Raw genomic sequence first — 27,103 nt, forward strand, 5'->3', positions numbered from 1 at the left:
TGGCACAACTGACTCATTGCGTGTCAGCAGAGGTAGCATGTGCACGGGGCTAAGCCAGCTGGAAGACTCTCCAGGAAAACTCAGATATGCACCCCTTGATTTCTGGGGCAATGCAAAAAGTAGGATTGCCCGTGGCCGCAAGACTTCAAAGATCTGAATATCATACCCGTCGCTGCGTTTGGGGCAAAAGAATACGGGTTAGCTATCAGCTTCATGGTTTGCTTTGTCACAGAAACGTGCATCAATGTCCTGTGCCACAGAATTGTAGATATGTGTGCCAAGATACAGCACACTTTATCCGTATAAAAGGCTCACGCAGAACCAGTCAGCTCAGCCGATTCCTCACCAAACAACCAATCCTCTACATCTACAACACATTCGATCCAAAAATGACATTGACAGAGAAAACGACCGGCACTACCAAGAACAGACTAGCCAAGCTCTTCTTCAAGTTGGACAAGACCAACACCCTCAAAACCACTGCCACCAACGACACGCTGACAGACGGCAACAAGACAGGGGTCCTCGATGCTGGCAAGGGTGGCAGCGCCTTTGACGCCCTCGGTGCGCTGACCACTGGTGGTGGATACACCGGCACATTCTACCGGGTTAATACATACAGCCGCATCTAGAGATGCATGGTTTGCATATACGCGTTATGTTAGATATTGTAAATACGATTGTGTCTACCCTTGCGAGAGTTGTTTATACAGCGAAGTCAATGCTTTATATACATCCAAAAGCAGAAGCAATTAGGACTGCAGGTTCTCAGTACGCTGGTATCAACAATGATCTGTGTGTGGGCCAAGAGTGCGAGGCAATAGGAAATAAGGGCCAGTAGAGAGCGAGGGATAAGACAAAAGGTGTATAGAATACGCATGTGTTGGCAATGCTTGTACATGCGTATATTTCTCTCACAGAAAATCGATAAGCATAAGTGGAGTTTTATGCGATAGAGACATCAAAGAATATATTGGCAGAACCAAAGCCAAAAGAAGAGAGGACAGCGAGTAGGAGACATTTATTGTGCTGCACGAGTTGGTCAGCCCTATATTAGACAAAAAGAAAGGGCTGTGGACAATTTTAGTTCACCATAAACGGACCTTGAGACTATACCATGCCCTGATCCATCAGCATATTTACAACATTATTCATAGCACCTCTGGCCACCAGACCCCATGTAATCAAGATAACATGCATCATTTCTTGATCAGTACTTGCTGGCATCGACAAATGCCCAAGCCCTTGTGTATCAAAGAGCCCTTCATTGAATGCCGCTACAGCGTTGCCACTGCCATCATGCAGCTTCCACAGCTTTGCACACTTATCGATAGTCCATTTGTACTTGGTGCCTGATGCATCCGTAAACTTCCAACCACTATTATTGACTCGATTTCTTGCGTCAATCCGTGTACCAGGCCCGAGGATTGCGGCAAATCCAGAAACATGAATTTCTGACTCTGCTACCAAAAGCACCTGTTCGTAGTTTGTGGCTGTTGTATTTGCAGCCATGTCTATGTCACACATGGTCCGTTCGTCATCATCGCTGTCGTAGCCCCCGATTGCTGCGGAAAGCGTAATCTTGGTTGGCTGAGAATCCAATAAATAGCCGAGCTGGCCGTATATCCTGACCTGCAAAGTAGTGTCTATGTGGCCGCCAAAGATGTTCCAGCCCTTCTTGTTCTTGCGTTTGACAATGGTAAAGATATTTTCACTCATAGTTCACAATAATAGTCACCAAAAACTGAGGAAAGGAATACAGATGTTGACATTCGGGCAACCCCATGCCCTTCGCCACCATGTGTAAATCCAAAGTCCCCACCTGTATAAACATTGTGGGCCGGAACGGCCCCATCCTCCTCCCCCTTTTCATCACTCAGCCAATTTTTTCTAAGTTCCATATTCATGTCCCATAAAAGGCTCCACAACTACTGGACTTCTCTGATAGGATTAACCAACAGGAGGACCTGGACCAAGAGGTATTTAAGCAAACGCCGAGCGCGGATACGGAGCCCTTAGCTAAGTCACGCACAGTCCTGGATAAAGATGCACCATTCTCAGCGAGTACACTACCTTGGGTACGACGGAACAATCCTAGCGGCATGACATATATACGATTCGATGTCGAGCAAGTATGATTCAGGTGCCCTGAACGCACATGGAGTGCGGTGCGATGCACAGCTGCAGAATCTGCCGAGGCAAGGTGCCTATGCAGCACATAGGTGGTGGCTCCCCGCTTTATATATAGTTTGCGAGAGAAGTGCCATCAGTCCGCCGTTTAGCCAGTCATCGTGGGAGTCAAGGCGGCCAGTAGAATCAAGGTGTTCGAGTGTGGCAGGCGGCCCACTTGTGATGAGGCCATCATACGGGTCACCACCACAGCTCGGATCCATGGAGTCGTCTAGCCCAAGGTCAGCTTATGTATCTTTCTCCCTAAGCAGACCGCAAATTAGCTATGGGCCAGTGCCACATTCCGGCAGTATGGCCACCAGCATGGAACGGTAGTCGCAGCACCGATCCAGCGATATCATGCAGCGATCAGTGCTGCTGCCACCACTGCTATTGGTGCAATGGCTGCTGCGGAGGGTAGCTACAGGACATTTGGCGAGAAAGGCATTCCTAGGAATATTTCAGTAGCTGCTACATTTGAAACAGCAATTCGGCTCGGCTCGGCGCAGGAACCTGGAATCAGCTCTCATGGATTTGTGGGCTGACGTTTTCTGCTCCAGATATCTTTTTGCTCTCCATTTGAATTCAAACTTTGTTCATTACTAAAGCAAATGCAGCGCACACCCATTCTAAGTGCCTGCCGACGCATTCCGCTGGGTCAACCACTGGCATTACGGAATTTTGCCAGCAGAGCGAACCTAGCCACAGCAGGAGCACCGATCCTTTTGGCTCGACATGTACAGCTGGGACAGCAGCAGCAGCTACACCAAAAATTCACTCAGCATCGTACATACGCATCAAGCAGTCCGTGGACCGCGAGATCGCCAGCACAATGGGCAACCTCCTGATTGTTGGCAGCGTAGTAGGCATGTTTGGATACATTGTATACGTTCTGTACGACAATATGTTTGCCGAACATGGCGTCACGCGTGTCTATAACGAGAGCCTTGACTTGGTCCGTGCCAACCCAGAGATCACTGGGTTGCTCGGCAGTACCATATCCGGATTCGGCGAGCCCACACATAGCCAGCGCCAGCGCCAGCGCTCGATTCGCTCATCGTGAGTTTGTTGACCCGCAGGGCCGCAAGCGTATGACGATGAAGTACTATGTCGAAGATGCCCACCATGTCACACCCTACCTGGGAGTGGTCAAGGTAGACTTTGGCTGAATCTCCTGTGACAAAATCGTGGGACTTTCAACTATATCGTTGTTGATATGTATCAGAAGCAGAACGGGACGGTGGGCGGCGAGCCAATCGGTCGAGTCGAGGTCTTGCTTACTGAGGAGTTTGCAAAGGAGGTGCGCGAGTTCCAGAACAAGGCGCGGAACCGCAGGTTCTCCACCGACACCAAAGGCAGCAGCGACGGCTCATGGTTTAGTGTCCTGCACCCATCCAACTGGCGTCAGTGAGCAATAAAATTAGTGTCAATTCGTAGGCGGTACAACTTGCTGGTGATTAATATAAGGGGAGTGTTCTTCCATCTTTCATTATTCACCCCATTGCGAATGCAAAGATGCGGCGGCGGGGAGAAACAACTTTCTGAATATATCCGGCCAATACAGCCGATTCGCGGGGGGTGCAGCCTCTTAGATATTAATGACCGGAAAGCATACGCATATACCAGCTGGGGATTCTGGGGATGCTGGGGATTCTGGGGATGTGGGGGATTCATAATAGAGGCAATGGCATCGGGTCTATGTCAGGTTTGTTCAGCATATGTAGAAATGGCCGCTTCGCCACTGCTCCCTGTGTTGTGGTTAATGTGGGACAGCACGCTAGGGAATACTAGAGTTAGCAAATCCTTAATTTGCACTTGCCCCAGTGTAATCCCCAGGTTGCAACTCGAGGGCTGCATCGTGGGTGTGTATCTCGCCATTGGCGCGGGCCAGCGCATATATGGCGTGCGCCGCTGGTGGAGGTGTGCATTTGGTATGCAGTGGACACGTAAGTAATCTATTGGAGTCAGCATGAAACCAAGACCGTCTATGCAACCCGCGGCATAACAAAAGTTCGCAGGATAGGAGCACCTAGCTAGTTTCTGGAGAGTATCTATGCGAAGGTATAATCTGCCCCAGTGGTACCTCGAAAGGATATTTAATTTTTACACTGGAGCAACTGGTGTGGAGAGCTGGGCAGGTGGTGGGGGACGATATTGCCTATTACATTATCTACAATATTAAATCTTTGCAAAATCTACAGCCTTTTTCCTGGAGTACAGGCCCGCTTTTATGTGTTTCTCCTCCTCCAATGTGCATGTCGAAAAGACATGCGGGTGTGTGTTTCCTTGAATTCCGCTTGTTTTCCCCCGATACCATGACTTGAGATGAGCGCTGGACGGCACGATGGCATGTCTGCACCAGGTGAGGGGTGCGGAGGGGGCGGGGAGGCTGGCAATGGTTAATGAAAATTCTTTTTTGCCGATAATGCAACGAGGGCTCGGGGTTGGTTCATGCCCATGCGAGTTTATGCTATAAAGTAGTCCACGCGGGCCTGGTCTTGACTGAAGAAAGAACCATCACCAATAGAGCACTGTTAGATTTCAACAACACGTCCTTATTGCCTCGCCTTCCCCGCAACCCCCTCAGCCTAGCCTTCAACCGCCCAACCCCTCATATAACCCTGTCATAGTCGCCGCCAACTGACTTCCTCTTCACCTTTGACGAACATTCAGTACCTTTTCTCGCGACTTTTATTTGGATTTTTCTTGTTATTCTCATCCATTCTCTAGCAGACAACGAAAAGTCACATTCCCCTCCCTCTACCTCATTCGCCTACTACATACACAATGATGCTTAAGGCCGTTCTCAGTGTTTTCGCAGTGGCTATTGTCGCCGCTGCCAACGAGTCGCCCGAACATGGTGACGTCAATGTCAATGTGCGGATTGCCGGCATGCCCGCAGCTGTGCGGCAGTCTAGCGGTCCTGCCCCTGTTCAACATCCTGCCGCGCTTTTCCACGCCCAGCGTCTCTGCCCGGGCGCGCGTCGATTCCTGCTTCTGAGGCCGCAACTGAGGCACCTGCTTCCACTGAGGCACCCTGCCTACCCAACCACACCCTGCTGCCAATACTCCTGCTGCCGTGGTTCCCGAGACTATGTCAGCGGCGTCGGTGACTGATCCCGCCATGATTGCTCTGTCTGAGATGGCCGAGAATGCTAAGAACTCTGTCGACCTGGCTTCGCGCATCATTGCCAACGGCATTACCGCCAACCACCAGCCAGCGGAGAGCGTGATTCAGGCCAGGATTGGCCAGCTCCAGCCCGCTGCTGAACCCGCTGTGCCCGCCACCTCTGCCACTGTCGCATCGTCGACTGCTGCCCCCGAGACATCGGCCACTGCTGCTGCTACATCGCAGACTGCTGCGTCCGACACAGCGGTCCCCGTATCGTCGGCGCCTGTCCAGAGCCTTCAGGTCTCGCCCAGCCCGATCCTGGCCGAGTCTGCCACTGGAACCCCGCATGCAGCCAACCGTATTGACACGATTGCGTCGTCGTCTAATGCCTCCGATCTATCGGCTTCGGCTACAGCTGTCTCGTCCAACGGCTGCTGCTGAGTCCTCTTCAGCTTCTCTGGCAGGCACCTCCGTCTCGGCTGCTCCGTGCAGGAGTCCGCTTCGGCAGAGTCATCTGCCACTGCTGCTGCTGAGTCGGCGTCCGAGACCGTTGCTTCGACCTCGGTTGTCCCTGCCGCGTCCTCATCAGGATCGTATGGCCCGTGCTGACTCTGTATCTGCCGACTCGTCATCGGCCACTGCTGCCTCGTCATCGGCCACTGCTGCCTCGTCTGTGGAGGCTGACTCTTCGTCGGGAGCAGCAGCGGCTACCTCAGGCACCGCCGCCCGCGCTGATACTGTCTCTGCTGACTCGTCAGTCGGCCACTGTTGCCTCGTCGGGTTTCGGCTGAGTCATCCTCTGTCTTGGCTGAGTCATCCTCTATCTCGGCTGCCACTATCTCGAGGTCCGGCTGCTCGTGCTGATCCTGTTTCCGCTGACTCGTCCTCTGCCTCAGGTTGCCTCGTCGGTGTCCGCCGCCTCTTCGTCAGTCTCGGCTGCTTCCACCTCGGGTGCTGCCGTGCGTGCTGATACTGACTCAGTTGAGAGCTCTGTGTCGCCGGCTACTTTGGCGTCAGCCGATTCCAGCTCGGCTGCGGTGGATCCAGCTCGGCTGCTCCTGTGTCGTCGTCTGCCTCTGTTGCAGACAGCACTGCGGCTCCTGCCGTGACTTCAGTTGTTGCCGAGTCGAGCTCGGCTGCTCCTGCCGTGGCTTCAGTTGTTGCCGAGTCGACCTCAGTTGCTGCTCCGGCGTCGACCTCGGTTGTTGCCTGAGTCGAGCTCGGCTGCTCCTGCCGTGACTTCGGTTGTTGCTGAGTCGAGCTCGGTTGCTCCAGCGTCGACCTCGGTTGTTGCTGAGTCGAGCTCGGCTGCTCCGGCGTCAACCTCGGTTGCTGCTCCGGCGTCGACTTCAGTTGTTGCCGAATCGACTTCGGCTGCTGTTCCAGCATCGACCTCTGTTGCTGTTCCAGCATCGACCTCTGTTGCTGCTCCAGCGTCGACCTCTGGTTGCTGCTCCGGCTTCTACCTCTGTTGCCGCTCCGATGTCGACTTCGGCTGCTGCCCCGGATTCTACCTTGGCTGCTGCCCCCTGCATCGACCTCGATTGCCGCCCCCGCATCGACCTCAGTTGCTGCTCCGGCCACTACTTCGGCTGTTGCTCCTGCTTCAAGCTCGGCCTCGATGATGACTGCTAAGCCGGAACTCAGATTGCCGAGAACATTGCGGCCACTTCTGGTGTCGAATTGCCGGGTCATCGATCTCGGTCGCTTCGACGATGGTCAGCATTGTGTCTGTGCGTGCGATCACTCTCCTGCCTGATTCTAACATTGCGGGGGATCTCCGATCTCTCGATGTCGGTTAACATGGGTATCCAGCAGGCTACTGCTGCCACAACCGGCACCGCTGTCACCGCTGCCACCGCTGTCACTGCTGCTGCTTCCACCTCTGCCTCCGCTGCCACCGCCACTGCTGCCCCTGTTTCTTCCTGTCAGCCCTGCTGATGTTGCCCCGATCACCAACATTGTGCCGGCCACCATCGTGATCGCGCCTGTTGCTGCTGCTGCCTGCCGCCGCCGCCGCTGTCACTCCAGTCACCACTGTCACTGTTGCCACCTCTTCTGTCTTGGCTGCTACCTCGTCTGCGTCTCCTGCCAGCCAGTCTGGTGCTGACAACGCCGACAGTAGCCCCTGCTGCCCAGCCCGAGACGACCGAGGTCCAGCAGGTCGATGACTCTGGCGATGGCTCCGCTCCTGAGGCCGCCAGCGACGGCGAGCAGCAACAGCAGCAGCAGCAGCAGGAGCCATCCAATGAGCAGTCCCAGCACGACGGCCCAGCCAACAACCAGCGCCGTAACGACCGCCGCGGTCGCCGTCGTCAGGACCGCAACCGCAGCAACGACCGCGCTGGCCGCTCGGGTCCTACTGAGCAGATGCGCGTTGCTGTCGTCGACAACCAGTTCCAGCCGCTCATGATGACCGAGGGCGCTGGCTGCCCGCTCGAGTACCACGGCTCGTCGGCGTGCCTCGAGGATAGCGCCAAGAACCAGTACCTGGAGTGCGTGTGGGGCAAGGTGATCCGTGTCACATGCCCCTCGGGCGCTACCTGCCAAGCCACCCCGGGCGTCGCCAGGGCCACTACGTGCGAGGCATAAGCAGCATGGCCCACCATAGCACCTGCCTACGCCCTGCTGCAGAACAGGCTCTTTCGTGAGCTGCTCTGCATCTTCGTCTGCAAAAACCCCCCATCTCCTCCGTTTTCCCGTGCAAGCCATCTCCCTTCTCTCCTCCCACCATGGCTGCAAGTCTCTACATCTGTCTCTATTCCTGGGTGGCCCTGTTGGTCCCCCAGCGTTCTTCCTTCCTCCATCAGCCGCCTCCACAAGCTACACTTTCCCGTGCTTTCTTGCTCATACCAGCATTTTTCTATATAAATCACATGACCATTACTGTGGGGATTTGCTGATGTCTTGGCTCCATGTCTTCGCGGTACTTGGCGGAGCATCACTCTGCTGCCATTGTATTTTCCCGCACCCGACTTCTGGCTTGGTAATCTTGGCCAGTTCTTGACCTAGCACTGTGCAACAAATAAGAGTCCGGGTGTGGCTAGAGAACGCAGCTAAAAAGGAACACCCAGGGCCTGCGCTATTGCTCTCTTGCCCAATATTTCCATCGCTCTGCTCTCTTCTTTCCACCTTCTCGCTGTCCGTTACGCCTCATAATACTGCTATTTTTCTACTCTAATATGCCCTCTCTCTTGGCCTCCGTGCCGACCAGCTCACTGTTCTGGTGGGCCACACCCAAGAACCTGACTGCCGGCCTGGTCGCCTATCTTTCGTACGAGATAATCTACGCCTTGTACTTTTCGCCGCTGCGCAACGTGCCCGGTTCTTTCTGGGCGCGCATTAGCAAAATTCGGACGCTCATTAGTGACATTAAGGGCGACGAGCCCGAGTACATCATTGCGAACCAGGAAAAGTACGGCAGCGTGTTTATGCTGGAGCCATACAAAGTGGCCATATGCGACCCGAGCGATTGCCGACTTGTGCTGAGCACGCACGCGTTCAGGAAGGACAGGCAGTACGGCAACATTGAGTTTTTGGAGCCCAACATGTTCCTAACCGTCGACCCAGAGCTCAACAAGCAGCGGCGGCGGCAAATCGGCCCAGCGCTGGGAATGGCGAGTCTGCGCAGGATGGAGCCCAAGATTCTGGCTGCCGGCGTTGTAACGTTGGTTGACAAGTGGGGAGCCCTGGCGGATGCGGCAGAGAATGGCGAGGCAAAGGGTCAGCTACTTTTACGACTTCTCGATGATGACGTTCGATGTCATTGGCACGCTGGGCTTTGGCAAGATGCACCGGCCGGTGCTGACCTCTGACGACCGGCGCATTGTGCGCTGGGTTAACCGCGCCTTTACGCTGATGTTCATGGAGGCCATCCTCCCTTTCCTCAAGCATTCGCCTTTCAACCGCATCTTGCGGCCGCTGTACCAAGACGCAAGCGATTTCATTACCTTTGGCAATGCAGCAATCAAGCAGCGCAAACAGGAGCTGGAGCAGATCGATGAGGCCCACAGCGATGAGAAGCCAGCAGATATTCTGCAGAGCCTGATTGACGCCGAGGATCCAGAGTCCAAGGTTCGTATGACTTCCGGACAAGTCACCTCAGAAAACATCATTACGCTGATGGCTGGTACGGACACAACAAGCAATACACTGTCTTGGGGTATACACTTGCTTCTGCTACACCCAAAGTACCACCGGCGCGCTGTCGAGGAGGTGCGTAGCCAGTTCACGCCAGACCATGTAATCACGTTCGACGAGGCCAAAGCGAGGCTGCCGTATTTGGAGGCATGTGTGTATGAGACTCTGCGCCTGCGTCCGGTATCAGGGAACTTGCCTAGAATCATCCCGCGCGGCGGCGTCGTGATCCAGGGGTACTTCATCCCCGAGGGATACTCGTGCTCGGTATGTCTGGCCGGCGCCAACATGAACCCTGATACTTGGAAGCGCCCGCACGTCTTCTACCCCGGTCGGTTTGTTGACTGCGACTATAACAAGCACCAGGTGCTGACCTTCAGCGCTGGTGTGCGAGTGTGCCCCGGAAGAAACCTGGCAATGGTTGAAATCATGACGACCCTGGCCAATGTGCTGAACCGCTTTGACCTGAGGCTGCCTGAGGACTCGCTGTTCAAGCCTGATATCCGCGACCAGCATGGGCTTCCTATCATCATGCCGCGCAATAACGCAGTAACCTCTGCTCCGATGTTCCCAGACCGCGACTGTAATGTCGTTATCAGCCGGCGCAAGTAATCATTATGCCTTGTACATGCGTATTTCTTTCTTACATTCCAATATTTAACGCACACCTCTGGCCTGCTTTTCTGCTCTGCTCTGGCTCGACATGTGCGGAAATTGACCCAAAAATAGACACGGTATATGCCTGGATGAGAGCTTATTTAAATACGGGTGAGCAAGGGGCTAAGCCACCTGAATGGGGTAGGCCAGGCGTAGCAAAATTAGAAAATGCCCGGCGAGCCCATCACCGCTGCGATTGCTGCTGCCACCGCCAAGGGAACAGCCAATCCTGGCTGCAAATCGACTGCGCCGTTTGGCTCAGTGGTCGAGCTGGGCTCTTTCTCGGAGCTTTCGGAGTGTGCTGGTCGGCGAGGGAGTGCTTGTAGGCTTATGTGTCGATGTCGGTGTTGGCGTCAGTGTCGGCGTCTGAGAACCAGCCAGCGCCTGGGCACGGCTCAGGTACCCAGCCGGCCACGTCGGCACAAAGGCCGCCGGTAGGGCAGTGGTGCCATACAGCCTAACAGCCTTTTCGTAGTCGCCCGGCTTGCCCAAGTACTTTGCGTCATTGATATTCATGTTGACTTGGTAGAAGATGCTCGCCCATGAGACAGACGCTGCCGACACGTACGACTTTGTATTGGTGATCTTTGGCGCATCCTTGATGAGGTCCTCGCCATAAACAGCACTAGCCAGAATAGCCAGCGGGAGTGTGAGTATCAGACGCATTATGCTATGTATTTAAGGTAATGTAGTGTTTGGAGGGTAGCAAGTGGAAAGAGCAGAGTGGAAAGGAATGCGTGTGCAAAAGTGAGGGTACGTTCTTGGAGAAAAAAAAAGGTGAAGATCCCTTAGCTCTCTGGCTTCTCGAAGCTACGCGCACAAGGCTATTTAAAGTCGCGGGACATTTCGCTCATCTTTGCTATTGCCACAGGCACTGTGGCGGCTTTTCTGCCTCCCTGCTGCGAGCAAATTTCGCGGCTTCCTTCTTAGCCAAATAGGCAGAGCGCGGCAGCGAATGACCATGTTTATTTTTGGCCGTTCCTTGGTCCTCCGGCGTATTGTGGCCTTTCGGAAGTGTGATGTTTGAAAACACCGGATGCAAACATTGTGTATTGTCTGTGCAAGTGTCTGAAGACGAGTCTCGGGTGCAAGTGCAATTACACAATTCTAGCTTGGGTTGGTATTGAGCTTGGTGAATACTCTTCGGTACACGAGAAACTGCCGATCCGCAGCTTCATACTCCATGCATCTACGTCATGGCCGGCTGTGGTTGTGCGCCGTCCAGTATGTTCGGCATTATTGTTTTCCACCACACGGCTCCTTACGGTTGCTTCAGTCGCCAATGCTCGAGGCCACCCAATGCCATTGTCTTTGTAGCTGCATGTGAGCCGAATGAGTAAGCGTTATGTGCATTGTGTGCAATACGTGAACAATACGCAAATCAAATCAGATTTAGCCGGTCGGTGCTTCGGTAGTCCCGAAAAACAGTACGCGTCTTCGGCGTGTCCACTTTCCTGGACCCATGAAAACGCTCAGGCAGCTCTTGCGCACTTGGTTGTCGGAATAACGTTTACACCGTTAATCTGTCCTTTTGAGCAGGTTGCGGATATTCATGAAATAGTCCACAAATGCTATTTGTAAGCACTGCGGCAAAGCGCTCCCAATATTTGAAAGTCATCGTATAAATACGGCAGAACTACTTGCCTCTTGGCCATTGCCAATTATCTTCTGAACCCATTCCAACTCTTTTACTATCCTCGCTAGCATTTGAGCCCGCCATGTCTTCTGCACCGCCTACTGAAATACCCACGATCGAGCTTGGAGTTCCAGGCGACAAGGTCAAGGTGCCACGCATTGGCTTTGGCTGTATGGGCCTGAGCTCCACCTATGGTGCCTCAGACGACGGCGAATCGCTAAAGACACTGAATCACGCCCTGGACGTCGGCAGCAACTTTATCGATTCCGCCGATGTGTATGGCTGTGGACATAACGAGCGTCTAATCGCGCAGCTGCTAAGAGATCGTCGTGATGACGTGTTCCTTTGTACCAAGTTCGGCAGCGCTTTCACTGAGCCGCCGCCAGGAAACACAGATACTTTCCACAAGTTCTTGAAGGGTGTTGATGGCACGCCAGAATACGTGCTCCAGGCCGCCTCTGATAGTCTGCGTAGGCTCAATGTCGACAAGATCGACCTGTACTACCAGCATCGCGTCGATAAAAATGTCCCAATCGAGGAGACGGTCGGGGCCATGGCAGAGCTCGTCAAGGCCGGCAAGGTGCGGTACTTGGGACTGTCCGAGTGCTCGGCCGAGACCCTTCGCCGTGCCTACAAGGTGCATCCGATTGCGGCGGTGCAGGTCGAGTACAACTGCTGGTCGCTGGACATTGAACAGAATGGGCTGCTTGAAGCCTGCCGCGAGCTGGGTGTCACTGTGGTTGCATATTCGCCGCTTGGCCGTGGGTTCCTAACCGGCCAAATTCGAAAGTTTGAGGATCTACCTGACACTGACTCCCGCCGCTCTCACCCACGGTTCCAGCCAGAAAGTTTCCACCACAACATCAAACTGGTTGAGGCGTTCGAGGAAATGAGTGCCAAGAAGGGGTGCAAGCCTGGGCAGCTGGCGCTGGCGTGGGTGCTGGCTCAGGACCCGAATCTGATTGTGATTCCTGGAACCAAGCGTATCAAGTACTTGGATGAGAACGTTGCATCGGGGCAGGTCCACATCTCCGATGCTGAGAACAAGCAGATCCGCGACATCATCAACTCGATCCCCATTTCTGGCGACAGATATCCAGAGGTCCATATGAAAAAGCTTGACAACTGAGGTGTTTCCAAATGCCATTCCAGCTCTTCGGCCGTTTAGTAATTACAGGCAATAGTCAGAGTACAGCTTTTTGTGTAGCACAACCTGTATGATTCTTCGACGATATAATGGCTGCCTGCCGACAAAAAGTACATGCATGGCCTGTGCAGTTGGAAAGCTGGATGGACTCCGCTTTGGGATTATCTTTTCTTGAAAGTTGATGAGCCAGCATTCTGCCCTTTTCTGACATCCTTTGTAGGCTAGCCCACTTTTGCATCTAAAAATAAGCAGCCTGACATTGGAATTCTACCCAGCACTCTTGGTGCTCTTGGCAGCATATAAAATGTAGCACTACTAGCAGGGTGTTGGTGCTATCAGCATTTATTTTTATCTCCATTTTCCGTCCACAATGAAATATATGACTACCATTTTCTTTTGTGTCATAGAACTCGCCTCGGTTGCTTTTTCTCAGCCGATTGATGTACACAAGCACCCAATACCACCTGTAGACATAGGCGCACAGGTCGATGACATAGCTGTGCGCATCCCGAAGCGCATACTACCATTGATGGATCAAATCGAAGCCAACCCAGTGCTAAATTCAGTACCTTCATTTTAGGTACTACACCTGTACGTTGCTAGCATGAATAGCTAATGAGCTGGCTATGCCAGTAGCCATGCCGATTGTTTCCATCTGCACATAGAGATCCATACCATCTCAAACAATATCGAAACTACATTACCACATGCAATAAATTTGTACACCCAACTTGTTTATTTGTTTGTGCCCAGCTCATGTTTTTTAGGGAAGAGTCCCTACCACAGCCCCAAAGCTGTAGGAGGCTGGTACAGGCTATCCTAAGAATGGCAACTGCTGGCTGCGGCGGATTGCCTGAAGATTATGTACCGAGAGCGAAACTCAATTTGATTTGTGTTTCTGAAACAGCTGGCCGCAGGTGGTATGCAATACAATTAGCTGTACAGCGATGAAATATTATGTTCCCAAGGCATATGCGGTGGAGAACCACCTCTGGACTGCCCTTGGGCAATCCCTTCTAGAATGTTTATAAACACATAGTGTTCTTCGTCATTGGATCTGAAGTATTTCATCGTTTGCAATAGGAGGGCAGCGGCATGCCTTGTGGACTTGGCGCAGCAGATAGCCTAAGTAATATCTATAAAATGGCCTGCTCCCAGTTGTGTGCTGGAAAAGCCCTTGTCCCACCACATTTCACCTTCCACTCCCAGCTATGGAATTACCTGTCGCCGCTATTGTTTGCACTATCGGTCTCATCCCATGCGTTGCTGCACGACCGGCTGGTACTTCCACTCACCCAATACGGCCTACCGAGCTGGCAGATGAGGACCTGGAAGATATAGCCATCCGTGTTCCTCAAGTAAGATGGACACTGATTGATCATGTGGAAGCCAGTCCGATACCAAGCCCAGAGCCTTCAAGTTGACCTCTTCTGCCAGTAGTCTCTGCTAGTTCACTGCAATACATTATTCGGCCCAAAATACTACGCTGCTTAAGTAAGCTAATTGGAGACACCTTTTGGCAAGCGTTGCAAGTGTTTATCGGAAGAAGGCAGCCTTCTATTATCGATACCATGGCAGCACCTGTTTATGCCTCTATGAAATACCCACATATGTGTAGCACGTTCACTTTGAAATACTCTGTGCTTACTTTCCATCACCGTCGATTTTCTCATTACTGAAATGGTCTATATTTTGCCCAGAGCCGCCTTTGGGCAAGCTCCTGAGCCGGGTGCTGCGCAGAACCTCCCTGTTTCAAGAGAGCACACCATTTGCTTTTCATGCACCAAGTGCTTGACAATGAGATTGTCCGCTGCACCAAGGAGGATCCAAATAAACCTGCTTGGGTTAAAGATAGTCGATGGCCGAAAACCTCGCTGATTTCTCATGGACAACATGTCCTCTTTGCTTGATCTGCACATTGTGCAATTTTCCATGCTTAAAATGGAAATAGCCTTTAGTAAGCACAGGTGGGAGGCAGTTGCGTCTGACAAGTATAAACCGTTGGATGGAGGGCCTGGGTCAGCAGGTAACGTCCATCGCCACTCAACTCTAAGATTGCCGTTTCAACAGCCATGAAAATCGTCTCAGCCATCATTTTGACACTGCCACCTTTGCAGTCTCCCCTTCTGCCCAGCCCATCAATCTACATAGACGCCAGTTGAGCGGTATTATTAACGACCTTGTCAAAGATGGTAGCAAGGAAGGGTCCGCAGCAGACTATGCACTATTTAATGCTGGAAGCGCAGGTGATGCAAGCCCCTCTCTGCCTTTCAAATCCCCAGATGCTATCAGGAAAGAAATGGCTGCTGCCTCGGCTACACACAGCATCAGCCTAGCCATCAATAGGCTAACTACACGTGTCAGCAAGGGATACTTAAAAGATGCTCTAGTCTACTACATTGAACAGATTCTACATACTGGGTCTAGCAGTACTCTCATCAATGCAAACACGCAGAGCCAGGTCATTGAGCGGTTCAACCAGCTGACTGGGCCTTTGTTGAAATGCATTGGCCAGCCTGGTCTCCAGATGGTAATGGATTTCTACGCTCAAAATTCACAGCATCTTCAGCCTGCGCCTCAACCAACTCAGAAACCTATAATATAGATTACCTGCTTGTCAAATACTTATAATAATTTCAAATGTCTTGGATTTGAATTCGCCATAAAAATAAATAGAACACCGCCAACCGAGTTTCCTGCTGGCTATGATGTGCGTGGTGGGAAATCCGGAGATCTAATTCCTACCAGCCCCTTGTATCCTGTATAAGGAGGCCAGAGGAGCTGAGGACTAGTACATGCAGCAACCATGCATGCTATCTCTGCCCATCGCTTTGCTGCCAGTCTATGAGGGATACGGCTCCTAAAAATCTCTACCCCTGGCTCGCACGCTGGCATGCACTGTCGGGAAATATCGCAGCGATCAGCACACTGGCAGCTTTGAGATCCACTAATTGCAACCCACCCTGCACAATATTGCCCTTTCCATTCTGGCCTTTATTAGCGATACACAACGATAACAAGAAGCGTTGAAGAGAGGAGTCGCGCATGGCTAATGGCCAGAACGCAAAACACAGGACCCTCACCATTCAAGTGCGGTAAAAGCCCAGGGATTTGCAAGGTTGCGTGGACATGTTTGGATCGGGACAAGTGCCAATACGGAAGAAAAGGATGCGTTGGTTAATGGTGTGGGCAGCCGCTATTTTTTGCAATTCACGTACGCTGCTGAGAGTGGCTAGCCCCCTGGGTGTTCATATATATGGCTAGATTGGTCTCTTTCGTGTCATCCGCGTTGTGCATTTGACACTCCAGGGATCTTCTCCCTTGGATTATTTCCACCTACTTTTGCTTCTACATTCCACCTATCAAAATAATGCCTATAGTGTCAGTGGCTTCCTCGCTGGTTTCGTCTCACCACATGCCGTACAAGTTCACATATGTCAGCCATAGCAATTTTGATAGCACCTATTCGCTTATATTTTCCGGCCAACTCGAGAACAGTATGGATGCGGATCTACTCTCGCCAGACTTTACAACCGAAACGGCCAAGAGCAAAATGACGCTCATGTTTCGTTTCAAGGACAACGGGCATGTGATGATGTGTGGCAAGTACGAGGAGCTGACTGGACGGCACGCCACACTGGCTAGGTACGGTACTACATTCAAGGCTGAGCGGCTGCCGTTTGGCAAACGCTGGATGTTCTGCAACAGCGCCGGGTGCTGGTACAACTGGTACATCTCCGAGGAGGGTGATGACATGCTTGTACTCAAGGACTATAACAAGAATATGTTGGCTGAGTTCCATCGCCCGCTGCTCCACTGGAAGATGGAAGGCGTGCTGACTATCCTATTATGACATGGACGAGGGCATGTTTGCGTTGGTACTGCTGACCGCCAAGATGGTGCATCGCAATATTGTAGGCCACTAGCTATCTGCTCTGTGATTGTCTTTTGTGTGCCACGCAATGTAAATAAGTCTGGCCAGTGAGAGCATGTCACAATGTATCTGCAGCGCTACTTTTACCGAGTGCTAGTTTTTTTTTTTCGATTTTTGCAATGTGTGATCTCCGCCTGGGATGTCAGCCGGAATGGTCACACGTACATCAAGCAAGAAGGATATATATAGTGTGCACAGGTAAATTTCGAACGGGCCGAGAGGGCTGCGGGCACAAAGGGAATTCATAATACATGCAGCGACCGCCTCTCCTTCTTCTCTCTTACGCAGCTTTTATTTACACCATTTATTACGTGCTAAGCTCTTGTTATATATTTTTCTGAATTATTCATCTGATAGTAGTGCAATGTACCGACACCGAAAATCAAAGTCGTCAGGGGACGTGCGCTTCACTGGGGTCACTGTCCGCCAGGCGCCGCCGCACACCATGACCTGGCACATCTTTAACGGGCGCGCAGAGGAGCCTGACAGCGGGCACTGCCACGCGATCCACCGCTCGAGCAACTTGGGATCCCTTCCACAAGATTGAAACGCCCGATTTTTTCTACACATACCTGTACTCGTCCGACGACCACTACACCATCGACGTGTTCATTCCAAACACTGTCAGCCGCAAGGTGATTCTGTACAGGGAGACCCGCATTCTGACAATATATGCGCTGGTTGTAGCACGCCGCACCTGGCACGATTTCAGCACAGGCAGGGACAACATCCACGAATTATGGAGAACATATGTGAGGGAGTTCCGGATTCCAAGGGACGTGGATTTCGAAAACATACGGGCGGATTACTACCGCAATGCAATTCAGATACGTGTGTGGAGGAGGCCGTCGAGACTCAAGCGCACGCTGAGCTGGGTCGAAGGGAGGTTGAAGCGAAGGAGTTCGCTTGGCATGGCCCAGTGACCAGACCAGGTGCCAGTCTTTTTTAGGGAGGGTGTGAGGCTGCCAGGCCAGTCGTATACTGCATGCAGTTTGTGTCCCCCTCCTCATGCTCGGCTGCTGATAGGTACACTATCTTACAAGATCTGAGGCTAGTTATAACCTTGCACAGCACCATGTCACTGGAGGCAAGATCCGAGTAACTGCAGCAGCTAGGGACAGATTGTGGAGTTTTGGCACAGAAAGGGACCCATGTAGGGTGCAATCCTCGGTGGTTGCAAGTGCGCCCCGGCCTAGCAATTTCTGACAAAGCCATGCTGCTTACCCCTGCCATCCCTTGGCAGCAACTAGTTCCCCTACTCCTACAGCATCGGCATACCAACGTGGTTGCTAATATAAATACCCTCCGTATTGCTGGCCCTGCCCCTCTGTTCTTCAGCTTACCTCTTCGTTTTTGGTCTCAAGTTCAAAAGAAATACTCTAAATAAAGGTTAGTAGTAATAGCATACATCGTTTGAAGGTAATTTATGCCAATGCTAATATCGTATCTGTCAGCTATAGATGGCAAACATTCCTACTATCGAGTTTGGCGTTCCAGGCGACAAGGTCAAGGTGCCGCGCATCGGCCTCGGCTGCATGGGCTTCTCGCCAATTTACGGTGAAGTCGATGACCAAGAGTCCCTGCAGACGATCAACCACGCCTTGGATGTCGGCTGCAGTTTCCTCGACACGGCTGACGTGTACGGCCTAGGCGGAAACGAAAAACTGCTGTCAAATGTGCTGAAGGACCGTCGTGATGACGTGTTCCTTTGCACCAAGTTTGGCAACGCCTGGAGGGATCCAGAGCCTGGGTTCCAGGGCGGGTTTGCGGATCTTCTGGTGGGCGTCAAGGGCGACTCCGAGTACGTGCGCAAGTCGTTCCAGAACAGCCTTGATCGGCTGGGTGTCGACAGAATCGACCTGTACTACCAGCATCGTGTCGACACATCCGTCCCAATCGAGGAGACGGTCGGGGCCATGGCAGAGCTCGTCAAGGCCGGCAAGGTGCGGTACTTGGGACTATCCGAGTGCTCGGCCGAGACCCTTCGCCGTGCCTACAAGGTGCATCCGATTGCGGCGGTGCAGGTCGAGTACAACTGCTGGTCGCTGGACATTGAGCAGAACGGGCTGCTTGAAGCCTGCCGCGAGCTGGGTGTCACTGTGGTTGCATATTCGCCGCTTGGCCGTGGGTTCATGACCGGCCAAATCCGCTCCTTCGACGACCTTCCTGAGAACGATTTCAGGCGTGGCAACCCCCGATTCCAGCCGGAAAACTTCCATGCCAACATCAAACTGGTTGAGGCGTTCGAGGAAATGAGTGCCAAGAAGGGTGCAAGCCTGGGCAGCTGGCGCTGGCGTGGGTGCTGGCTCAGGACCGGAACCTGATTGTGATTCCTGGAACCAAGCGTATCAAGTACTTGGATGAGAACGTTGCATCGGGGCAGGTCCATATCTCTGATGCTGAGAACAAGCAGATCCGCGACATCATCAACTCGATCCCCATTTCTGGCGACAGATACTCAAAGTTCGATATGTCGCACACATACAAATAGGCATTTGTGGTTGTGAGCAAAGCATGGTTTACAATAAAACAGAACCCTCTAAGGCACCCACTGCTTTACTACCCATGCACGGGTGCGGCCATGGGACCAAGAATCACTGACGGTCAGGCCAGTGAGCGAGCGTGGCCAGGTTTGCATGTCAGCCTAGTCATTGCATGTAGTCTCATGCGCACTATAGCTCTGACCCTTTGTTGGCCTCCATCGAGAGGGATAGGGCTCCAGCCTCCTTTCCTACCTGTCCATTCCCTCTGCAGTTTTTGCACCTTTTACATACCTGTACAAACCCCCATGCGGCGGCTGTCGAATTTAGACAACAACGTATTTGGCGCGCATTCGCATTTCCACACAATTTCCGCAAGCTCAGCGGCGGGCCGCACGCTGCCCGACTCGGGCTGGTTCCTGTCGTGGCCTGAGCACCGGCGCACCATAGGGCAGCACGGCGACATATTCAGCCGCGGCTTTTTCGATGAGCCGGCAGCAGTCACAACGCGCAGCAAGCAGTCGCATGAGCAGGACGAGATCTGGGTAACCAACGAGCTGTTCAAGGAGGCGAGGCCAAAAGTAGAAGTCAAGGACGGATTCCTGTGCGTGTATGCGGGGCGGTCACGCACTAATACGCACGGCGGAGTGGCTGCAAGCGAGACGTCGGAGGTGGTCTACCGCACTCTGCTGCCAGCAGGTGCGGTCCTGTCGAAGCTGTCTGCAAAGCGTAGCGGCGACACGCTCCACCTGGTGATTCCAAAGAAATAAACAAGGGCTGCTCTCCAAAGCGGTCACCTGAAGGCGAAGCTCCGAAAGGCGCCGATTTGCCGCTTTGTCACGTGTAAGGGGCAGTGCCACCCAGAGTTTCACATGCAAGGCGTCCATGTGCACATGGCAGGTGCATTGTCTTTCTCCGGGGAGAATAGCACCTCTCCCACCTTAAAAACGCAAGGACCGCCCCGGCAGGAACCTCAGGCTTCCACTTTGTCTCTTCCTCGACACTCTTCCCCTCGACTTTTAATAGAATGCTTCGCTCATCGCTCTTCAAGACTCTGCGCACGGCGTCTGCCACCCGCGCCTTCACCACATCAGCCCCGGCTCGCCAGTTCACTCTGCAGCTCAGCGAGGACCAGGTGGCGATCCAGGACCTCGCCCGCAACTTTGCGCGCGACGTCATCATCCCGGCAGCCCCGCACCACGACAAGACCGGCGAGTACCCAGGTCGACGTCATCAAGCAGGCATGGGAGCTGGGCCTGGTGAACACGCATCATCCCCAGCGAGTACGGCGGCCTGGGCCTGGGAGTGTTTGACGCAGCGCTAGGTGTCCGAGCAGCTCTCGTACGGCTGCTCAGGGCATCCAGACGGCCATCGAGGCCAACGGACTTGCCGAGGCACCGGTGATTCTGGCCGGCAACGACGCGCAGAAGAAAAAGTACCTGGGGCGGATGACTGAGGAGCCGCTGATGGCCGGGTACTGCGTGACGGAGCCGGGAGCCGGATCGGATGTGGCCGGCGCCAAGACCACAGGCGGTCAAGAAGGGCGACAAGTGGATCGTCAATGGCCAGAAGATGTGGATCACTAACTGGCGGCAAGGCCAACTGGTACTTTTTGCTGGCCAAGACCGACCCGGCGGCCAACGCCGGCAAGGCCTTCACGGGCTTTATTCGTCGACGCCAACACACCCGGAATCACCGTCGGCCGCAAGGAGTGGAACATGGGGCAGCGCGCATCCGACACCCGCGGCATTACCTTCGAGGACGTCGAGATCCCCGACGAGAACGTGCTGGGCACGCCCGGCCAGGGCTTCAAGATCGCCATGGGCGCCTTCGACATTACGCGGCCGTTGGTGGCCTCGGCGGCAGTGGGTGTTGCCCAGCGCGCCATGGACGAGGCTAGCAAGTACGCGCTCGAGCGCAAGACCATGGGCAAGCCCATCATTGCCCACCAGGCTGTTGCCTTTATGCTGGCCGACATGGCTATCAACACTGAAGCCTCGCGCATGATGGTGTGGAAGGCCGCGTGGCTGCGCGACCAGAACCAGCGCAACAGCTACTATGCGTCCATTGCCAAGGCCCTGGCGTCCGAGACCGCAAACAAGTGCGCCCAGGATGCGGTCCAGATCTTCGGCGGCAACGGCTTCAACACCGAGTACCCGGTCGAGAAGCTGTACCGGGATGCCAAGATCTTCATGATCTATGAGGGCACGTCGCAGATCCAGCGCCTGGTTATCTCGCGGGCAGTTGCTGATGCGGCCAAGGAGCTTTGAGTTTAGATCGAGAAAATTGCCTAATATTACTTGAATTTACATTAGCTCTGCTGCATACTAGCTGCCCTGCGCCCCACGGATCCTCCTTTGCCGTCTAGCAGAGTTTGTTTCTGCGCACCTGTTACTTCTGTACGCCATCCACCCTTGACAGCCGTGGGAGATAATCAGCCAGCAAACACAGCGCGCAGCTGTGGAGAGTGCAACATTCAGGATGCTGGCTGTAGAGATACTGATACTGCCGTTGTCTGTCTTCATGGTACTTTTGCATTTTCTTTGTAATAGTTAGTAGAACATAATCAATACAACGCCCGCGGCAAACCCAATAGTCGAGATTCCACGATACACCGTGTATTCCCGCTCAGCATTACCCATGAAGTGGAAGTGGTCAACCAGCATGCCCATGACCATCTGCGCAACCACCGACAGGGCAATGCAGATGCCGACACCGCGCCTCGGGATCATGTAGGTGATCACAAACACGTAGAAAGCGCCGCACAACCCGCCTATCCATGCATACCACGGAGAGTCGCCGAGCTGCTGCTTGTAGTCCAGATTCTTGGCCCCCTTGCTTTCGCCGATCCAGATAATAAAGCAAACCACCATGCCGCCAAAGAATGTCACCCAGGGCACGATCTGGCCCGGCACCTTCATGCCTCCGGCGCCATTCACCGTCGCCTGCACCGCCAGCGCGCACCCAGCTACCAGACACAGGAAGATACAGAATCCAGCGTTATCGATCGCCGACATGGTGAAAAAGTAGGGTTTAGTATGAATGAAAAGCTACGCGTAGAGACCAAAAGCAGAGGCAAGGTTTATCAGTGAGTCCGGGGATCGCAAAATGGACAGACCCGTATCTTTCGGTTTGTTTGTGCCTCCCTCTCCCCTTTTCCTGCGCCCAGCAGCGGGGATCGGGAGAGATGAGCAGGAGAAAAACTTTTTACACCTCGGTCAAAACACGCTTGCCCTGTGTACCACTGAGCATCGCCACAGAGACCCAACGGAAAATTCTATAGTTGTAAAAATTTCTCTATTCGGCATCCCGCGCTCCCCACCTATCACATTTGTCGCAGATCTCGCAGTCTTTACATGTAAAGACGCGGGTCACCCTCCCGGGTATATGTTCCTGAAAGCCACCAGATGTCGCAAAATGCGTGCTGGTACCCGGGAGACATTGCAGATACAGCCGGGGGTAGCCTCTTTGCAGCTAAAAGCCACCCGCCCACCACGAGAGAAACTATCCGTGACACATTCGGCAGGTAAATGAAAGGCGAGGGAGGCCACTCTGCTTTCCTCCACCTCCCCCATCCTGTAGTCTTTAAATTTGCACTCTAATTCTCAATATGTCTGATAGCGTTATTGGCACCAATGACAACAAGGCTCCGCTGGACTCCCTCAGCGACCATGCCACCTATGTCCGCATGGCTGTGATCATGTGTATCCTGGCACTCTACATTGTCTATGTGGCATGGTCGACGTGGCTCTTTGCAAGACGCACGGCAGCGTGTCCGCGAGCTGGTCCACCGGCCCATCCCGCTGCTTGCTAGCACAGACCGCCGGATGCCTTTTGTTGGGCATCTACGGTCTGCTGTGCACGGCGCTGCCCCAGTTCCCGTGCTTTGTGCAGCTCTGGCTGCTGACCATTGGCCTGACTCTTCTGATGATTGCGCTGGCTACGCGCGCCACGCAGCTCATCATCATGGCCAAGATGCACCAGGTGAAGAGCCAGCTGGCGGCGCTCGGCGGCGTGGGCATGACGCATGCGTGCTCTCAAATCACTCCTGCGGATTCCTCGGCTGGCAACCAGAGCAGCGCCAGACTGAGCGAATTTGCCGCTGGTCCCGGTCCGTTCCCAGCGGACAGCATGCATCTGGCGCCGGTGCTCAGGAAAGGCGACTATTCGGAGCGTATCCGTCTGCACACGAGCCTGGTGCGGTGTCAGCGGGTGCGGAAACTCACCAGCGACAGCCGGATGAAGCAGTACGCGGCCTGTCCTGCTCATGTGCATGTTCATCATGACCCTGCTGATCAACATACTGTCGCCCAAGTTCTCGCTTATCCCGACAAACACTGAATGTGGGTTTGTCTGGGGCATTTTCCCCATCATCGCCATCTACGGCACCTTCCTGGTCATCGTCGTGCCTGTGTTGCTGATCATGCTGTGGTCAGTCGAGGACGTGTACGGAATCAAGGACCGACCTGGCCATCTGCGCTGCATTAACCACGCTCTGCCTGGTGCTGATGATAGTCTGGAACGTCAAGCTGGTGGCCGCTCAGGAAGCCGATTTCCTTCGCAGTTCTTCGTCTGGTTGTCGGCATGCGTCCTGCACTTTATGTCGATTTCCTGGCCGGTGATCCGCGCCCGCCGCCTGGCCACGTCGCCGGGTGGCGATGCCTGGCTTAACGCGCAGCAGTACAAGTCGCAGGCAGCTTCCGGCGACGAGGCATTGTCGCCACGGCAATGCGAGTTTTTTGCCATGCTTGAGAGCGACATCGAATACGAGCGGTTCCGTCGGTACGCTGCCGCCTGCTTCTGCTCAGAGCTCACCTGCGTTCCTTGACGAATACCAGATTCTAAAGTACTGCACTGTGCATGCGCTTGAGCAGCGCGCCAGTTTTGTGCGGTCGCGGTCGCCGACCAACGTCAATGATATTTACGACAGACTGGTTGGTGACCGCGAGCGAAACCGCCCGCTGCGCCTCTACACCCACGTCACCGTCGGCATTCTGGAGACTGTCAGCGCTGTGTTTCCCGGCCTCCAGTTCTCCAAGGACTCGTTCTTCCCAAGCACAATCGCCTATGTGTATGTGTCGCTGGTGTCGACGTATATCCACCCAGAGTCACACTTGGCCATCAACGTGACCCGGCCACATTGCCGACGATATCCTTGACAAGCTCCACAAGCGCGAGATGACGCTGGGCGCGCTCGACACTGCCAAGGACGAGGTTCTGAGGCTGCTCTACACTGATGTGTATCTAAGATACTGCTCCAAGCAGGACCGCGTCGACAGCTCCAGGTAGCGAAAAAGAAAAAGCACAGAAGTTTATTCTAATGATCATTAAATATCCCCTCATTCAGCGCTTGGTGATAACAATATTGCAATCGCGCTCAGGGAAACGCGGATGCGACAGCAGCGTGTGCTTGCGCGGCATAATGACCGGCTCACCGTCCTCGCCCAGAACCTCGGGGCCGAACAGCGAGTCCTCAGGCAGCTCAAAATTGAACCGGCTGATCAGGTTCGCCAGGGTCACGAAAATCTCAACATACGCCAGGTGCTTGCCAGGGCACACGCGCACGCCGGCGCTGAACGTCAGCAGCTGCTGCTTCATTTCGGGATTGGCAAGGAAGCGGTCCGGATTGAACACGTGCGGGTTCTCCCACACATCCGCATTCATCTGCGAGCCGCCCAGGCACACGGTCAGCTGAGTAGCCCTCGGGGATGAAATGGCCCTGGAAGGTTGCGCCGCCTTGCGGCACTACCCGGGCCACATTGCCGGCCACTGGGCGGATGCGCATCGACTCGTACACGCAGGCCTCCATCAGCGGCAGCTGCGCCTTGGCTTCCTCGTATGTGATGATATGGTCCCGGTCGAATGCTGCACGCACCTCCTCCTTGACGCGCTTGTACCAGACCGGATGCAGAAGCATCAGATGCGTAGTCCAGCACAGCGAGCTGCTGGTGGTGTCGGTTCCGGCAATGATTGTCACGATGCTCTCCGAGACCACCTCCGATGGCGTCATCTTGATTTTGGACTCGGGGTCCTCGGCATCAATGAACGACTGCAGGATGTCCGCGGGCGGCTCAATGCCCTCCCTGACCTTCTGCTTGCGCTCGTCAATGACCGACTTGCCAAAGGCAATCAGCTCGTCGACACTGCGGCGGATCTTGCGAGTGAAAGTAGCGCAGAGGTTGGTACTTTGTAACCGGGGAAAATCATCTCGCTGACCAGCAGTGCCATTGACTTTTCAATCCAGTTGATCAGCTGCCGGTTGCCCGAGCGCAGCGCATCAAAGTACCTGCCAAATGCCAGCACCGAGATCACGTCAAAGGTCATCAGCATATACGTATTGTAGTAGCTGACCTGTGGCACGACCGCCGGGCGCGCTGTCGATGGCGCTATTCCACTGCTCGATGACGGGCAAAATGCCGCATTCCAGGATCTTGGGCTGCATCTTGCGCAGACTGGCCGGGTTGAATGTTGGGCCCACCTGCCGCCGCCGCTGCTTGTTGGCCTCCGGGTCGACTGATGTCACCAGGTTCGGCTCAATAAATGTGACGTGCTCGTAGTCCTTGTCCTTGCGGAATGCGTGTGTGGACAGCACCGCGCGGCAGTCGCTTGGATCGCACAGGGCAATCTTGCGCGGACCAACCAGGAATATGTTGCCATACTGCCGGTAGTTGCGAAGAATGTACTCGGACTCGTTGCCAGCAAACTTGTTCTTCCAGAACACCATCTTGTTGAACCGCGCCATGAAGTCGCCTGGGAATCTTGCGCACCGGAGAAAGAAACAGGGCGTAGATGAGCTGGTACAGTGGGTAGGCGCACACTGCTGCCATAGCCGCCTGTCTGGTGAGGTAGGGTGCGATGCTCTCGAGCACCCTGTCCATCGCTGGAATATCTACAGAGTACATCAGAGATTCAAAAATAATACAGGAGAGGAAATGGCGAATTATGAGAGATAAAAAAATAAACACTGTCCAATTCCGGACTGTCTACCAGTCTCCTTTCTGGTCTCTTAAATACCACTTGCATTGCACGCAGACGGCCTCTATGGAGCCTACACACATCCATTTGACAGTCGGACAGGACTGTTTCGGACCCCTGGAGGCACCGCTCGGATGTACAAGCATGGAAAAAGAGGCTGTGGAGGAGGGTTCGTTTCACGAGCATCCAGGACACGCAGTGGTCCTAACCAGTAAGGGATGAAAACGGCAGACTCGCTCGAACGCGCCAATCATGACTCGCCCGCGCAGCTCAGACATACAGAGTGGGGGACCGTCCAAAAGAAATAAAGCGGCTTCTATATCCGCGGACCCGCCAAGATTGCCACCTTCCAAGGTGTGACAAGCTCTGAAAACGAAAATGAAGGCAGTCCAGGGACAGAAATCCCGTCAGCTCCGTGCTGGTCGGAACGAGAGGACATGAGGTTTCCGAGAAGACGCCGCACTGAATGTGAATCCAGGACCGCGCAATTCGAGTTCATAAACCCCTCATAACTCTCCCCCATGTCCCCCCATCCACCACACAGTTTCGCGGAGGCCTTCGCCCTGCTGCTCTGGATATTTTGTTTGGGACCATGCTTGGTAGTTCAATTAGCGCTGAGTGGACAATCCTCCCCCACACTATTTCTCTGGCCTGCCAGAATCGATTGCCAAATGCCAGTCTAATTGCGAATGGCATCGCGCTGCAGAGGAGATGCAAGACGCTGCATTCTCCGCCTGCCCGTCCCAGCAAGCCAGAGCGATGAACAACAGGGCTGTGAAATTAGATTAGATCCAGCGATGATGTGCTGTTGCCAGCAGCAAGGGGAGGAGAGAGGACATGTGCATCGTAGCAAACA

At 53.8% G+C, this 27,103-nt stretch overlaps 15 protein-coding genes across 15 annotated transcripts; 10 read left to right on the forward strand and 5 right to left on the reverse strand.

Moving 5' to 3' along the window:
* Window positions 1-352: 352 nt before the first annotated feature.
* Window positions 353-696, forward strand: DL89DRAFT_265218 (uncharacterized protein). Its single transcript, XM_040886563.1, has one exon. It carries the CDS (start codon window positions 390-392, stop codon window positions 630-632), a length of 243 nt encoding a protein of 80 aa, XP_040746397.1. The 5' UTR covers window positions 353-389; the 3' UTR covers window positions 633-696.
* A 279-nt stretch (window positions 697-975) lies between these two features.
* DL89DRAFT_265219 (uncharacterized protein) lies at window positions 976-1,758 on the reverse strand. Its single transcript, XM_040886564.1, has one exon. The coding sequence runs from the start codon at window positions 1,717-1,719 to the stop codon at window positions 1,111-1,113; it is 609 nt and encodes a 202-aa protein (XP_040746398.1). The 5' UTR covers window positions 1,720-1,758; the 3' UTR covers window positions 976-1,110.
* A 989-nt stretch (window positions 1,759-2,747) lies between these two features.
* DL89DRAFT_265220 (uncharacterized protein) lies at window positions 2,748-3,651 on the forward strand. Its single transcript, XM_040886565.1, has 4 exons — window positions 2,748-2,977; window positions 2,998-3,161; window positions 3,196-3,323; window positions 3,395-3,651. Exons 1-4 carry the CDS (start codon window positions 2,781-2,783, stop codon window positions 3,578-3,580), a joined length of 675 nt encoding a protein of 224 aa, XP_040746399.1. The 5' UTR covers window positions 2,748-2,780; the 3' UTR covers window positions 3,581-3,651.
* A 1,308-nt stretch (window positions 3,652-4,959) lies between these two features.
* DL89DRAFT_290831 (uncharacterized protein) lies at window positions 4,960-6,145 on the forward strand (the record flags this gene model as incomplete). The annotated part of the gene is made up of 6 exons (XM_040890137.1): window positions 4,960-5,040; window positions 5,072-5,152; window positions 5,261-5,698; window positions 5,774-5,845; window positions 5,871-6,038; window positions 6,074-6,145. The coding sequence occupies 6 exons, from the start codon at window positions 4,960-4,962 to the stop codon at window positions 6,143-6,145; spliced, it is 912 nt and encodes a 303-aa protein (XP_040746400.1).
* Window positions 6,146-6,173: 28 nt separating this feature from the next.
* Window positions 6,174-7,007, reverse strand: DL89DRAFT_320749 (uncharacterized protein; the record flags this gene model as incomplete). Its single annotated transcript, XM_040891231.1, has 6 exons — window positions 6,174-6,339; window positions 6,369-6,490; window positions 6,522-6,743; window positions 6,772-6,810; window positions 6,845-6,912; window positions 6,941-7,007. The coding sequence occupies 6 exons, from the start codon at window positions 7,005-7,007 to the stop codon at window positions 6,174-6,176; spliced, it is 684 nt and encodes a 227-aa protein (XP_040746401.1).
* Window positions 7,008-7,072: 65 nt separating this feature from the next.
* DL89DRAFT_290833 (uncharacterized protein) lies at window positions 7,073-7,873 on the forward strand (the record flags this gene model as incomplete). The annotated part of the gene is made up of 2 exons (XM_040890138.1): window positions 7,073-7,208; window positions 7,377-7,873. 2 exons carry the CDS (start codon window positions 7,073-7,075, stop codon window positions 7,871-7,873), a joined length of 633 nt encoding a protein of 210 aa, XP_040746402.1.
* A 590-nt stretch (window positions 7,874-8,463) lies between these two features.
* Window positions 8,464-10,030, forward strand: DL89DRAFT_255208 (cytochrome P450; the record flags this gene model as incomplete). Its single annotated transcript, XM_040885324.1, has 2 exons — window positions 8,464-9,036; window positions 9,071-10,030. 2 exons carry the CDS (start codon window positions 8,464-8,466, stop codon window positions 10,028-10,030), a joined length of 1,533 nt encoding a protein of 510 aa, XP_040746403.1.
* Window positions 10,031-10,182: 152 nt separating this feature from the next.
* DL89DRAFT_87533 (uncharacterized protein) lies at window positions 10,183-10,867 on the reverse strand. Its single transcript, XM_040892191.1, has one exon. It carries the CDS (start codon window positions 10,739-10,741, stop codon window positions 10,334-10,336), a length of 408 nt encoding a protein of 135 aa, XP_040746404.1. The 5' UTR covers window positions 10,742-10,867; the 3' UTR covers window positions 10,183-10,333.
* Window positions 10,868-11,754: 887 nt separating this feature from the next.
* DL89DRAFT_265223 (aldo/keto reductase) lies at window positions 11,755-13,181 on the forward strand. The gene has a single exon (XM_040886566.1). The coding sequence runs from the start codon at window positions 11,794-11,796 to the stop codon at window positions 12,838-12,840; it is 1,047 nt and encodes a 348-aa protein (XP_040746405.1). The 5' UTR covers window positions 11,755-11,793; the 3' UTR covers window positions 12,841-13,181.
* Window positions 13,182-14,751: 1,570 nt separating this feature from the next.
* DL89DRAFT_309059 (uncharacterized protein) lies at window positions 14,752-15,463 on the forward strand (the record flags this gene model as incomplete). The annotated part of the gene is made up of 2 exons (XM_040890939.1): window positions 14,752-14,884; window positions 14,976-15,463. 2 exons carry the CDS (start codon window positions 14,752-14,754, stop codon window positions 15,461-15,463), a joined length of 621 nt encoding a protein of 206 aa, XP_040746406.1.
* A 2,651-nt stretch (window positions 15,464-18,114) lies between these two features.
* On the forward strand, window positions 18,115-19,245 carry DL89DRAFT_87563 (aryl alcohol dehydrogenase). Its single transcript, XM_040892192.1, has 2 exons — window positions 18,115-18,181; window positions 18,253-19,245. The coding sequence occupies exon 2, from the start codon at window positions 18,253-18,255 to the stop codon at window positions 19,114-19,116; it is 864 nt and encodes a 287-aa protein (XP_040746407.1). The 5' UTR covers window positions 18,115-18,181; the 3' UTR covers window positions 19,117-19,245.
* A 1,054-nt stretch (window positions 19,246-20,299) lies between these two features.
* DL89DRAFT_274062 (uncharacterized protein) lies at window positions 20,300-21,542 on the forward strand (the record flags this gene model as incomplete). Its single annotated transcript, XM_040889138.1, has 5 exons — window positions 20,300-20,487; window positions 20,553-20,598; window positions 20,628-20,780; window positions 20,803-20,846; window positions 20,924-21,542. 5 exons carry the CDS (start codon window positions 20,300-20,302, stop codon window positions 21,540-21,542), a joined length of 1,050 nt encoding a protein of 349 aa, XP_040746408.1.
* A 104-nt stretch (window positions 21,543-21,646) lies between these two features.
* On the reverse strand, window positions 21,647-22,369 carry DL89DRAFT_87613 (uncharacterized protein). The gene has a single exon (XM_040892193.1). It carries the CDS (start codon window positions 22,287-22,289, stop codon window positions 21,825-21,827), a length of 465 nt encoding a protein of 154 aa, XP_040746409.1. The 5' UTR covers window positions 22,290-22,369; the 3' UTR covers window positions 21,647-21,824.
* Window positions 22,370-23,895: 1,526 nt separating this feature from the next.
* On the forward strand, window positions 23,896-24,569 carry DL89DRAFT_87682 (uncharacterized protein). Its single transcript, XM_040892195.1, has one exon. It carries the CDS (start codon window positions 23,931-23,933, stop codon window positions 24,429-24,431), a length of 501 nt encoding a protein of 166 aa, XP_040746410.1. The 5' UTR covers window positions 23,896-23,930; the 3' UTR covers window positions 24,432-24,569.
* A 27-nt stretch (window positions 24,570-24,596) lies between these two features.
* DL89DRAFT_265227 (cytochrome P450) lies at window positions 24,597-26,199 on the reverse strand. The gene is given in 5 exon segments (XM_040886567.1): window positions 24,597-24,936; window positions 24,956-25,426; window positions 25,459-25,618; window positions 25,668-26,030; window positions 26,053-26,199. 5 exon segments carry the CDS (start codon window positions 26,148-26,150, stop codon window positions 24,616-24,618), a joined length of 1,413 nt encoding a protein of 470 aa, XP_040746411.1. The 5' UTR covers window positions 26,151-26,199; the 3' UTR covers window positions 24,597-24,615.
* Between the last annotated feature and the right edge of the window lie 904 nt (window positions 26,200-27,103).

The sequence above is a fragment of the Linderina pennispora genome (genome assembly GCF_002104995.1).
Source record: "Linderina pennispora strain ATCC 12442 chromosome Unknown DL89scaffold_2, whole genome shotgun sequence".
Lineage (NCBI taxonomy): Eukaryota > Fungi > Kickxellomycota > Kickxellomycetes > Kickxellales > Kickxellaceae > Linderina > Linderina pennispora.

What these genes read in the sequence shown, in the direction of transcription:
- DL89DRAFT_87563 (XM_040892192.1), top strand. Translation starts at nt 18,253, where the DNA reads ATGGCAAACATTCCTACTATCGAGTTTGGCGTTCCAGGCGACAAGGTC.
- DL89DRAFT_265223 (XM_040886566.1), top strand. Translation starts at nt 11,794, where the DNA reads ATGTCTTCTGCACCGCCTACTGAAATACCCACGATCGAGCTTGGAGTT.
- DL89DRAFT_87533 (XM_040892191.1), bottom strand. Translation starts at nt 10,741, where the DNA reads ATGCGTCTGATACTCACACTCCCGCTGGCTATTCTGGCTAGTGCTGTT.
- DL89DRAFT_265219 (XM_040886564.1), bottom strand. Translation starts at nt 1,719, where the DNA reads ATGAGTGAAAATATCTTTACCATTGTCAAACGCAAGAACAAGAAGGGC.
- DL89DRAFT_87613 (XM_040892193.1), bottom strand. Translation starts at nt 22,289, where the DNA reads ATGTCGGCGATCGATAACGCTGGATTCTGTATCTTCCTGTGTCTGGTA.
- DL89DRAFT_265220 (XM_040886565.1), top strand. Translation starts at nt 2,781, where the DNA reads ATGCAGCGCACACCCATTCTAAGTGCCTGCCGACGCATTCCGCTGGGT. An exon ending in GATCACTGGGTTGCTCGGCA is followed by an intron (nt 3,162 to 3,195) that starts GTACCATATCCG and finishes GCCCACACATAG; the next exon opens with CCAGCGCCAGCGCCAGCGCT. An exon ending in CCTACCTGGGAGTGGTCAAG is followed by an intron (nt 3,324 to 3,394) that starts GTAGACTTTGGC and finishes GATATGTATCAG; the next exon opens with AAGCAGAACGGGACGGTGGG.
- DL89DRAFT_265227 (XM_040886567.1), bottom strand. Translation starts at nt 26,150, where the DNA reads ATGGACAGGGTGCTCGAGAGCATCGCACCCTACCTCACCAGACAGGCG. An exon ending in ATTTTGCCCGTCATCGAGCA is followed by an intron (nt 25,619 to 25,667) that starts GTGGAATAGCGC and finishes GCCACAGGTCAG; the next exon opens with CTACTACAATACGTATATGC. An exon ending in TGATTTTCCCCGGTTACAAA is followed by an intron (nt 25,427 to 25,458) that starts GTACCAACCTCT and finishes TTCACTCGCAAG; the next exon opens with ATCCGCCGCAGTGTCGACGA.
- DL89DRAFT_265218 (XM_040886563.1), top strand. Translation starts at nt 390, where the DNA reads ATGACATTGACAGAGAAAACGACCGGCACTACCAAGAACAGACTAGCC.
- DL89DRAFT_87682 (XM_040892195.1), top strand. Translation starts at nt 23,931, where the DNA reads ATGCCTGGCTTAACGCGCAGCAGTACAAGTCGCAGGCAGCTTCCGGCG.